This window comes from Copadichromis virginalis, linkage group LG7, assembly GCF_057382275.1.
Source record: "Copadichromis virginalis isolate Kocher_CV1m ecotype Utaka linkage group LG7, C_Virginalis_male_GT1.1, whole genome shotgun sequence".
Lineage (NCBI taxonomy): Eukaryota > Metazoa > Chordata > Actinopteri > Cichliformes > Cichlidae > Copadichromis > Copadichromis virginalis.
The window spans coordinates 38,836,829-38,849,522 of NC_140624.1; the positions used below are offsets into that span (position 1 = coordinate 38,836,829).

At 38.9% G+C, this 12,694-nt stretch overlaps 1 protein-coding gene across 1 annotated transcript in view; it reads right to left on the minus strand.

Moving 5' to 3' along the window:
• cntfr (ciliary neurotrophic factor receptor) overlaps positions 1 to 12,694 on the minus strand; it is a 230,162-nt gene that overhangs the window by 38,121 nt on the left and 179,347 nt on the right. Inside the window, exons 5-6 of the mRNA XM_085463326.1 lie at positions 1,638 to 1,755; positions 995 to 1,161 (exon numbers count right to left, since the gene is read on the minus strand). Of these exons, the coding sequence (XP_085319452.1) occupies positions 995 to 1,161; positions 1,638 to 1,755 (285 nt within the window). The remainder of the gene's footprint in view (positions 1 to 994; positions 1,162 to 1,637; positions 1,756 to 12,694) is intronic.

Consider the following 12,694-nt stretch of genomic DNA (forward strand, 5'->3'; position numbering starts at 1 on the left):
AACTGATGAAAAACTTCACAATTCAAAGTTAATTTTGAAATTACTCGCCACATAATGAATTAATTAATTGAAAGTAAAAAAAAAAAATCAACCTTGAAGCACATTTATGGCTTCTTTTGTTTTTTTTTTAGATCAGAAATGTGCTGATATGGCAGCTGGTGTTTTGGCTGAGGGAAAGTGAGAAACCAGACCATTGATTTGTGACCATCACATCCTGTCCAAACCTCAATTAAATACTGTTTGCTGCAGAAAAGGTTCAGAGGTCGATTGTTTATTATCTGCTGCTTTTGGTAATGGCACGGATGCACAGTCAGTGGGTTTCTCGCTAATGGACTATGCTGTGGGTTAAAAAAACAAACAAAAAAACCCCAAACAAAACTGTACACTTCTGCTATCAGCTGGGTGACATTTATTTGGCCATTGCATTTTCAATTTTCTATGTCTTCCTGGCACCAAGCATTGCTGTGTGTGCAACAAATCTCCAAAGGGAACCAGAAATGAATGAAATCAGTCATCTGTGAGCAAACAAATGCATTAACATTGCTCGGCGGTTGGCACACACAAAGAGATGCCTTGACACTCGGCATTTTAGTTTTTTCCTTTGCCAAATACCCGTCAATCTTTGTGGGAAAAACATTTTACATTTGTCCCTGAACTATGTGCGGATAACGATTTTAATGAAAAAGTGGTAATTTGTTGCGAGCGGAACGGTTTAGGAGCAAATACTTGTAAGATTTTCAAAATGTCAGTGTGGGTTTCATTTAAACTCTTTGAATTCAGGGCTTAATGGAACCCTCTAATTGTGAGCAAAACTTAATAAGAAAGCACAACTGTTTCCTTTCTGTGTAGCTTCTGCAAAAAGCCTGTAATTCATTTCGAGTCACATTTGGTCAACACACGCAACTTCATGAGTGCTTTAAGATGCAACGGAGTGAAGGAACAGGAAAAGAGAATGTAACAGAAACCACAAAGCATAACACAGAGCATGTTTTACCTATAGTGGACTCTTCAAAAGTTTTAGTGGCAGAAGCTTTCCCCAAAGCATTGATGGCTGTTACATTAACTTTGTAGGGGAAGCTGGAGAAAACCTCTGGGAAGCGTACATGGCAGCGGTTCTTGTGGAACAAATCTTTCTTCACCTCGAGTGAACGCTGGTTATGTCTGAAGAGAAAAAGGTGAGAGAACAGTGAAAAAAGGAACAGCTGTTGCAGGTTTTCTGCTTAAAGGCAAAAACTGTTGTAGACTAAAGACTGAATGATACAGATACTTAACACAAACACTGAACACTAAAGACATGGGCTTGCTATTAATTAATCTTTAGCTATGGCCCATTCCTCATCTTTATTCAAAGAGAATAATATTAGTGTTACACCTTCAATGAAAGCACCTGCCATGGTGTTGGCTGTGGGACTCTGGGAGTCTCAAAGAGAACTTGACAGAGACCCACTTCTAAAATGCTAAAACTCGTCTAGGCAACCGAGACTTGTTTGTTTGCCATGTTGGACTAAGATATGAACCAAAATGATTGTATCACTCTTACTGTTTTATTATTATAATGGCAAAAATAACAGGAAATAATCTTCAGAAATCCACAGGTTTCATCCTGAAACATCTGTATATGCATAAAATGCACTTACTGTACTTCCACATCAAATGTAGTGTTGATGTACGTTGAATGCTGCTGGTGCCAGCTGCAGTAAAAACCTTGAGGGTAGGTGTTGGACCTACAAGTGATAGTAGGCTCCAGAGGGGGAACTATAGAGAGAATAATGAGAAGAAAAGGGAGGGGAAGATGGTTAATGAATATCTACATGTATACAACTGAGGCAGACATGAAAAGAAGCATATCAAGAGGAGGGATCACAATCAGATGAATGCACATTGCAATATTCAAAGGCAAGGCAACAGTGCCTTACACATTACCACACTGCATAATTCAGTTTCCATCAAATGTTTAATTGAAAAGGCTGCTACTCAGTTAAAATTAAGACATGGTTCTGCCAAGTTTTTTGAAAACGTAATTAATTTTGTTGTTGTTGCGTACTATATTTAAATATTTAATAAGACTAATTAAAATTTAATGAAAGTTTAATTAAAATCATGGAAATTTTAGAGTATGACTTTTCTATAAAGTTAATCTCAGGCAAAATTAAAAGTGATGTTTTCATTTCTTCTCTATATCAGTGCTGTTTGCCGTTGTGGCTGAGAGAATCAAAAAAAGAAATTAAAATAAAGAAAAGAAGGAAATAAATAATTTGTGGTGATTTGTTTTCTTATTTGTCTGAATTCTGTTTATAGAGTAAAGGAAATGATGAAAAAACAAAGGAGAAAGGGTTGCAGTGTTTGGGGGATTGGCGTTGGGGTGCCGGTGTTTATGCTGTGGAGACACAGAGGATATTGAAGTGGTAGAGCACAAGAAGAATAAAAAAGTTTGGCAAGAAAACGTGATGTTACACCAGCTCTAACCTCCTCTGAGATTAGGGTTCTTTTTCACGGTTAGCCAACCATGTACTCGTCTGCCACTCCCTCTCTCTCCACACAACTTTTCAACATTTTACCTTTGTTATAGCGAATATAGCGCATGGACACAGCTCCACTGCTAAAACCAATCTTGGTGAGTTTCATTATTTCCCCCCTTGTGAAGTTCTTTTGTGTCTTTTCCTTTCACCTAATCATCCTCCTTTTGCTTTCAGTTAGCTGATGTTGATCTAAATTATGGCTTATAATTACACACTAGAAGGTACTCATCAATTATTCAGATTACTGTGGGGTGTGTGTGTTTGTGTGTGTGTATCTAGCTATATATCTAGGGCTGAGGACATGCTCCAGACAACTGCACTTTACAACACTTAATACAATACTGCTTCTTAAATTGTTTGCTTATTGCATATCCTATTGTACACTCTATTTCCCTTTTTTGTTTTTTATTTATTGTGTGTTTGTCTGTGTTTTTAAACTCTCTGTTCTACTCTGAGTGCTAATGCACAGTATTTTGTTATGTGAAGACATAATGACAAAAAAACTTTAATCTGTCTGTCTGTCTGTCTGTTGTTTTGACCAATGTGAGAAGAAAGTGAATATTTCAAACAGCAGCATCTTGATAAGATTTAGATAGAGACAACTCAAATGACTTCGGGAAAGTAGTTATTGGGATGATTTATGCAGGGGTGGTGTAATTCTAATTTAAAATGTCAGTACAGTGGTAATAAACACTAGGTTATATTCCAATTTAGAATCAAAATGAATTCTATTTTATTTTAATGATTATTTTACTTCAATTCAATGTAATTAAATGTATATTTTCAACACTACCTAGAGTTACTGAAACCATAGTATATTTAAAGTGAATTATCCAGTCCTTGTTGTTATTAAATAAAATCTACATTTAAATTTCCAGTATGACTGGCCTGACTTCAAAGCAGCCCTTATTCTCCGGGATACACTTAAGCTCTGTGGGACTCACATCATCTCAGGATTGACTGTTCTCGTCTTTGCTGAAAATGGTTATTTAGGACCCTGGTTGTGCGTCTGGGTTAATTGCATCATGCTACAGAGTGAATTTGGGATCAGTCATAAGTATTCCTACAGCAAAAAGTCAAAAAATCAAAAATGTCTGAAACTTTTGCACAGTGCTAGATAGCCTATTTAAATTGAGATCACTCTTTGAAGTGATTTATAATAATCGTTACATTTTTGATTAAATAAATGGAAATGCCAAATATCTCATCAGTGGCAAACGTTCCCTGGGTCTGAAAAAAAGATGCAAAGTGACTTACTCTATCAGATGTGAGTACCACTTTTGCTTGTGTGATTTATCCACAGTTTCTTAATGTTCCAGTCACCACTTATAATTACTGAGTGGATCTAATTAATCTGCGGCCACAGTTTCAGAACCAAAAATATTTTTTTCTTCCTATCTCAGCACTTTCTCTCTCTGGATGCACACTTATTATGGCTTGGTGGATATAATAATAACAAAAATAATATTAAGCATAATCTAGCAGCATCTTGTTGTTGTTTTTTCCTGCAACATCCTTGTAAATTTCTTGGAACACCTCCCTAAAGGTGTATACGGTCAAACACGCATACTCTCACACACCCACAAGCAAGAGGTATGCATGATTGGCTGCGGTGGGGTCGTTTCACTGTCACACACAATCAACTGTGTTTAAACGGTCACCAAGGCAACTAATTAGACCGTCAATAACGTCTAATGATGAGGTGCCATGGACGACATCCAATCGCACTCAATTAATCGTGGAGACTAATTGGGGCCATCTCAATCAATTGGCTTCTCATCTGAGAGTTTCAGTCAAAGTCGTGAAAACACAATGTTAAACACAGACATCGCCACACACTATTATCAGTACAGACCCACACACACACACACACACACACACACACACACACACACACACACACACACACACACACACAGAACTGAGGCTGCTGTCATTCTCCTGGAATCATCCATAATTAGTCAAAAGGGTTTTTTACAAAGTTGGAAAAGCTCAGACAGAGCAGCTAAAGATTAGTCTGTTAGAGGAAAGAGAAGCAGCAAGAGGAAAGTTGAAAGACAAAAATTGTGCGGATTGGCGAGAGATATCAGGTGTAAAGAAGATGAGCATAGGTGTGTGTGCTCATGCCAGCCGTGTTTGTAGTGGTTTGTTTGAGCTCTGGAGTGTTTGCGCCTTTAATTTAGTTCATTTTCCCAGATGTGAGTAGTGTCAGTCAAACTACCACTGAAACACCTTGAAAGGGCAGCTTCTACTGCAGGGTTCTTCAAAGGGGGCTGATGTATGGCTTATCAGGAGCGAGAAATCTCTCTCTCTCCATCTACCCATCCACGATCGCTGGGAGCAAATCCAGCTATCATAGGGTGAGAAGTGGGGTACACTCTGGATAGGTTTCCAGTCTGTTCCACGGCTGACATAGACACTATGGACCCAATGGATTCAAACCCAGGACCTTCTTGCTGTAAGGTGACAGTGCTAACCCCTTTACCATTGATACTAAACAATTTTTCAAATCTACGGTTTATGTGTGTGTGGAGACAGATAACACAGTTATAACAATAAACACAGACAAAAATGGACTAATGTGGATACAGTGATTAACCTCTGTCCAATATAACTAACTCCAAATCAGTTTGATTTCAAATAGAGCCTAGCCAATATAGAATTTTTGGGACTGATACTATTATTTGATATTTGGTGATTTTTGAAAAAGCAATATATTGGTCGACTCATGGAAGATAAACATCTATCCCACCCTTAGCCTTACTAAGATACTCTGACAACTCAGTTTAAAAACAAGGAAGTTGCGCAGTCTATCAACATCAACATATCAACAGGTTTAACCTCCTAAGACCCGAACTCTTCCACGACATGCATTTTTAATTTCTCTTTGATATTTGGACATATTGGGGCCTGATATGTAAAAACAAAGAATTACCAATTTATTTTTTTTACCTTATTTTTGTTTTTAAGAAAAATAAGAGCCACATATGAGGATACTTGTTTGAAATTTTGATAGAACACTAGCAGTATAATGTCCTCGTAAGTGGATATCAGGCCCTTGTAGAGCAAAATTGAGTATTTTGGTCTAAATAACCCAAAATGTGACGTCCACATATGTGGATGCCAGGTCCTAGGAGGTTAAGGGAGTTTCTCCCATCTCTTTCTTACATTTATACACATTTTATATGTAAACTGCCCAATTTGTGTAAACTGCTCTAATTTTAATTTGTAGTTCATTGAGATGTATGTTATTAAGCTAATAATTAATATGTGATTTCTCGAAGACTGTTAAAATGTAATTAAAAACTGAGGTCAGGGGTCTGTAATAGAAAAGTGGAGAAATGAGGAGGAAGGAAGAAAGAGGGAACAAATGGACTGGCATGAGTGGAAGTAAAGAGGAAACATCTCAAAAGATAAAGGGAAATGTAGAGGAGATGACACAAGACAGCATTCTTTCATCATATTATACTAATGTGCCCTTAAAACAAAACAAAAACAACAACAAAAAGCACAAACAACACATAAGCATGCGCACTGACAAAGAACTGCTGCACAGTTTCTCCAATAATATTACAACATCAAAAGCTTGCGATGAATCTCATTAAAGTAGAGTTAAAAGAACAAGAGATCACACACCTGTAGAACAAAGGCAGCATAAATATTAAAGCAAATAAAACAATAATTGAAATTAAAATTACATTGAGCAGCCGGTCATTTGTGTGTGTGTGTGTGTGTCTCTGTGACATAGCACCTGAGCTAATGGCACACAGTACACCGCTCATGAATAAACGGTATTTGAATTACTGCCTTTTCATCATCTGGTTTGAATTGCTAAATCAAACGTGATTCTGAAGGTGCTTTTTGTTAGCCTCACGAACCACAAACCACATGTGTGCATACTCAAGTAGTAGGGTTACTTTTTAATGGAAATAAGTTGCAGAAATGCATACAGATTTATTCTTGAAAGGTAACTTCATGAGTTATTAACTAAAACAATGTACTTAAAACTGTGAACCAAAGTACCAAAGAGTATAGAGCTTCTATTTCGATTGAACTGAATTACCAGCTAAAGTTACAGTGAGATGGTGTCAGTCAGGAATTTGATCAATTTTTGTTGGGGGGTTGGGGGGCAGCAGCTTGTTCATTTCATTGATAAGCAGCCAAAAAACACTGCAGCTCTTTCTCTCTCCCCATATTCTCTCTTCTTCTCTGCCACTATTCTAAACCTGTCACACAAAAATTCAAGATCTTGCAAAAGAGGATCTTTGTCACAGGAGCACTCACACAAACACAGAAATGTGATGAGGGACAATGACATCCAGTTGCCTGGTTGCTAGGCTGCAGACACTGTAGTAAATGCTATTTGGTTGTGTTGGTAGCCTCCCTGTTGCTTTGTGTTTGTGTTCATATGCATCCACATTCATTTCATTTTGTGCAGTGTGTGTATGTGTTTGGAGTGAATTCTCTGACTATGACAACCAAAATGAATGCATTTTCTTCCCTTGCTCCAATTTCTCCATCCATTCGCTTTGCAATAAACACGGCAGTTTATAGGCCTGACAAAAACACAAAATTGCAACTTTATCAACCTTCCCTGATTCTATTTTTGCTTTCCTGGAATCAATTTGACAAACTACAAACCAGTGTTGTTACAATAGCAAACAAATCCAACTATTCGACTACCTATCCCTCCAACTGTCTAAATTCTCTTTTAGTGTAAAAATTACATTTTTAGAAATCCTGTTGGAAAGAAGTATATTCTCTTGGAGTCTGTACCGGTCTGAATGGCATAACTTGTTTAGGCAGATGGCTTTGGTCTCTGCTTGAGTCAGCCTGCCAATGCCAGGCTCACTGCATTTTAGATTAGCTTAGTCATGTGTCATGGGAGAAAAAGGAATGTAAATAAAACTGTAGAACAAAGTCGTAGAGACGCTGTGGTGCCTTTTTGTCCAGACCAGCTGTCTTGGCTAACGGTAATGTAATTGTGGTGTAATATTTTTAACTGCCACTCCAAAGCTATGATAAAGTGTACGCGGACACACGAGTGTGCATGCGCTTGTGTGCCGTGTGTGTGTCCGTAATGAGAATATGCAATTTTATATATACATAATCAAAACAGTGCAGGAGTACTAAAAATGTCATTCATATTGTGCTTGCGTGTTGTGCGCTTCTGTATACCACTAAAAGTTTGTGTGTCTGAAGTTATGATAAGCGCATTTTTAAAAAGCACGTCCAACTTTTTTTAAAGACTATATGTACGCATTTTTGTGCCTTTTTGTGCATCTTCTAGATTTGAAACATTTCTGAGGAAACTGCAGCGTGATTGCCGAAGGTTTGCTTGCTACTGCTGACGCTGACTGTTTATAATCTCCACTCGGTTGATGTTTTAAAAGTAAATGGTAAATGGATTGTCACTTATACTGTATAAGGGTTCAAAGTGCTTTCTTACTACAAGTCCCATTCACCCAATTACACACGCATTCATGCTTTTGTTTTTATCTGTGCCCACACTTTGGCTTGCAGACTGGAGGAATCAGAGATCGACCCACCACACTGGAACGTGGAACCACGTTTCTATCATTTATGGTATTGCATCAACAACATTCAGCAGTGCACACTCAGCTCTCTTTTCTGTTTCTTGCTTCTTTTCTACTTTCCTCCTGTATCCATCTTTATTCTCATCCTACCAACCACTCTCTGTCTCTCAGCAGTCTCCTGGTTTAGAGCTGTTTCTTAACATGAGCGAGTGAATAGAGGGGCAGTGGGTGTGCAAGCGCACACATAGACACACACACTGCACAACACAATGATGCCTTGGCATTCCAGGAATGTCTGTGAGCCAATTGGAAACAGCCGTGTGTGAGAGATGAATGAATGAAAAGAGGATGGATACCTTATGAGAGCATCAGGAGTTGATAAGGGACGAGGAGGGAGAGAGAGAAAGGCAGAGAAACTAGGTAATGCAAACAGGTTATTATTTGAAATAATGTATTTTTGCTCTTTATAATAAGATTCTGTCATACTTATCCATCACTAATAAGCTCTGATAACAAAGTTATTATAAAAAAAACTGAAACAGCTATCTAACCATGATATATAAGCTGTAGTAACCTAGATTTATCTTTTAAATAGGACAGAAAAAAAGGCATGGAGGTGGTGAAAGGGTTGCACTGACCTCTGTAGCTCTCAAGGTCAGACACAGGAAGACAACCATTATATCTGGACACTTAAATTACCCTGCAGCCAGTCTCTCACCCCCACTAAAGCACACACACATGTACTTAACCAACTGACATCACAAATCTTGCTCAAAGCTCAGGAATAACAAGAAGATTCACGCCTGAAAACAACATCTCACTATCTACTGTATCTACAAGAAGACAAGACAAGGCGGGTTTCACACCTGCCAACAAAAAACAAGTAATAATAAGTAACAGTGCACAAATGCATTCACTTACTCCACAATATGTGATTTTTTTTAACTTGTACATGACTTGGTCCACTGAGTGTTCTTGACTTTCCTCAGAACTCTGCGCAAACCAGCAGCCTTAAATACAGAAGCTTATGAGAGGCTGCGGATTCCTTTCATGCTACTTCATTCTGGCCATATTTCATTATTATTTATTTTGAAAGTGCAGTGGAGATTGCCAGGAAAGTTGGGGGAAACAGCACGGTGCCATTCATGAGTGATTTGTTCATTTAAAAGTAATCTTCTTAGTAAAACTTGGAATTCAACTTTTCAAGCCATAGTCTCACATGCCTGGACCTTTTTTAAACTTTTACTTTTTTTTTTAGTTCCTTTCCAGCTTGTGCACAACTTCAACAGCAAAGGTCTGGCACTACAAGGACAAATGAAACAAAACAAAAGCAGTAAAAAAAAAACATATGTGGGCATTTATTTTCCCTCACACTTAACCAAGAAGAAATTCATCCTTTTATTCTAGTGACTGAATGCCTCTGAGCAGATCTGCTTATAGATTGTTTTTGCCAGGGCAACACAACAAACAATTTGGTTAGCAGGGGACTGAGCCCAGCAGCATGTCAAATTGTACGTATGACAGGGTGACACAAATTTAGGCATTGCAATGATAATTTTTCTGTTTCAAGTGGGAAATGGAAGGGATATTTCTTATTTTCTGCAGTTCTGCCCATGTGTGTACGCTATTTGATCAGTGTCATTCCTAACACTTTCTTTGTAGCTCTTTTCTGTACTTTAATATAAATTATGAACCTGCTATGTATGTTGGGATTTTTTGTTCATGCTAATTAAATAATAATGTTAGCAGCCCTTTGAATAGCTTAACTCAAACAAAGTAAGAGAACGCTACATGGATGGTTGGCCACTGAAAGAGAAAGGATGACATCATGCTAGAAATGAAGCTAGAAATTGCCATTCCATCAGTGCAAAATCCTGTCTCCAGTAAGCAGTACGTAAATGGACTGCATTTATATTGCGCTTTTCTAGTCTTATCGACCACTCGGATAGTTTCACTGTAGGGTCTTACTTGCAGGTAGCCTTTTACTGTGCAAAGCTAAAATTTGAGTGCTGTAAAGCACTTGAGTTGAGATGTCTCCAGACTCGCTAAGAGGTAAAGCTCTGTGTCACTGCAGCAATAATAGCCCGAGGTCCTGTCACTGCAGCGACAATTGCCTCTTAGCTGATGTGTCCATGATGGTGTAATGAGTGACAACCTGGGATTGACCAATCAGAGGTGTCAGTCTGCCAAACACGCAAACAGCTAACTGCCATCACTCCCAGAGCGAGCCATGAGAGAGGCAGGTAACACCCGAATCGCTGATGTCTGAATCGAAACAGCTGACTCCCTTTAAATTTAGCTGTCAGTTTCAAAGCTAGACAGACAGACAGATACACAGCGAGACAGGCAGGGAGACGAAGAGAAATCAAAAGTATCTGGCCTGTAAAGCTCGGGGCCATCATTGTTAATTCTGCCAGGAGCTTCGTGCGGGAGCACACTGTGCTGTCTTTTTACATAAAGCGCGTTTTCTTTATAGAGTTATGAAAGGTGTCACGTTACTATGGAGGCACAAAGACTCATTCTGCACAGCGAGAAACCTTTAGATACACACATAAACTAGTTGAGAAAGGTCAAACAGGCAGCTGCACGAACTGCGAGTACCTTAAAGCAAAAATAGGAGGCTCGAATGCACACACCGTATACACCCATAGAACTAACAAGAGATAGAGCATTTTACGCAGCCACATGTTGGGGCTACTGCAGAATAACAGTGATTCATACTAATACCGTAATGCTATTCTAATGGAATGTTTGCTCAGAGACTTTAAGCTACATGGTTTCAATCAGGTCCTCCTAACACCAGCTGTGCACAAGCCGATCTAACCCAGGCTCCCTGTCAGCCAAGCTGGAAGATTTCAGCTCTTGGCAATGTCAGCAAGAGTATAAGTGCCTGCAAAACTTCAAAAAAGAAATGAATACTGTCTGTGTTTTCTCAGTACTGTATGAGTCAGTTAGTAAATGTGAAAGGGTGCCCGTAACATGTTATTCTGCTGAGGTAAAGACAGCATGCATTGAAAAAGGAAACAAGGAATAAATAAAGATTTAAAATTGCGCACTGGATCATTCAGGTGGATTCAACGTGGATCTGAAGGTTCTGGTAGATAAAAATGTATCACACTGGCCAAAAGGCATTGGTTGAGATCATTCAGTGGTAACCATATTATGACTAAATGATTATATTGAATTTTTCATCAATTCTGCTGCTGGAAAACAAATTAAATGACCTTTTTGAAAGAAATTTTGAAAATGTTGCCTATGACAAAAAACATGCACAAAGCTAATGTGAAGAAACAAAATGCTACCAATTATAATAACATAGGCAATACATAACAAATCTGAATTGCACAAGCTGTCTAAAGGGATATATTTCAACTTGGATTATGTGCAGATGTCAAAATTCGATGTGACCTTTCCCCGTAACAGTTATTAAATCCACTTCAGCTCAGAACTGGTCACTGTGCATCACAAGTGTGATATATTACTTGTCAAAGCATAGAAAGGAAATGACAGTGTGGAGTATTCTAACATGTCCTTTGCCAGTGACTCTAGATCAGGAGTCTGCAACCTTTAAGACCCAAAGAGCCATTTGGACCGGGTTTCCACGCAAAACAAAAACTGTTGTGAGCCGCCACCCTTATGTCGCCTTTGGGCTTTTGGAGCCTTGACTTGACTTTTAAAAATAATTCGAAAAAAAGCACTATGCTGCTGAAAAATGAAAAATAGATATTTGCAAAATTCTGCCTAAATATGTATTTTACCAGGTTAATGTGTGTGGCGGGGCGTGGTCTGCAACGCCGCTGCAGGGGAGGCGGACGCACCTGAGCGGCACCCGCAATCACGCCTCGCCGCCTTAACGTCTGTGCCGTCTATGCTGTTGTTGGTATGTGTCAGGCTGTGAGCTGAAAAGCTACAGCCGGCTGTATGCGTCAGCAACCGTGTGTGAAAAGTGGTCAATAAAGAGATGCTGAAAAGCGTGTTCACGCAAACATCGTCGGGTCTGCCGTGATATGTTTACAATGGGACTTCTGCTCCTGAACCTCTGCGCACAGCGTCTGCAAATCGGGGATGTACAAGTCACTTTCATCTTTATGCAGGACTGTAAGCTGTCGTCTGTGAGGCGTGAGCGGTGTTTGTTTTTAACAAAGTTCACGGTGGAGAACAGCTGCTGACATAATGTGGATCCGAAGATCCATAACTGGCCTACCTGGGGTTGAAAGTCTCGATAAATGCACGGCGTTTCGCCCGGTACACCGGCTTCTGCAAGTGTGACGCTTATTTTGAGCGATGAAAAAATAATAAAATATAATTTTATTTTTATATGTCAAAATCACAATAATCTTCCAATTTAGAATTACAAGTTAAAAAAAAGAACTAACATAAATAAAATACACTTCAGCTAATTACTTCTAATTTATTTTCCCAAACCGCGCGGAGCCGCACTATAAGGACTAAAGAGCCGCAGGTTGCCGACCCCTGCTCTAGATCATAATCATAAAATTCAGTTGCTTTATCCTTGAGATAAAATGTCCAAAACTTTCCAGTTCTGGAGGCATGAACCAGCAGGGAGGAAGGATAAATTAAAGCAATACAGCAAGCAAGAGTCAGTCTACATGGTTCAGTGAAAAAACAAGCAGTGAT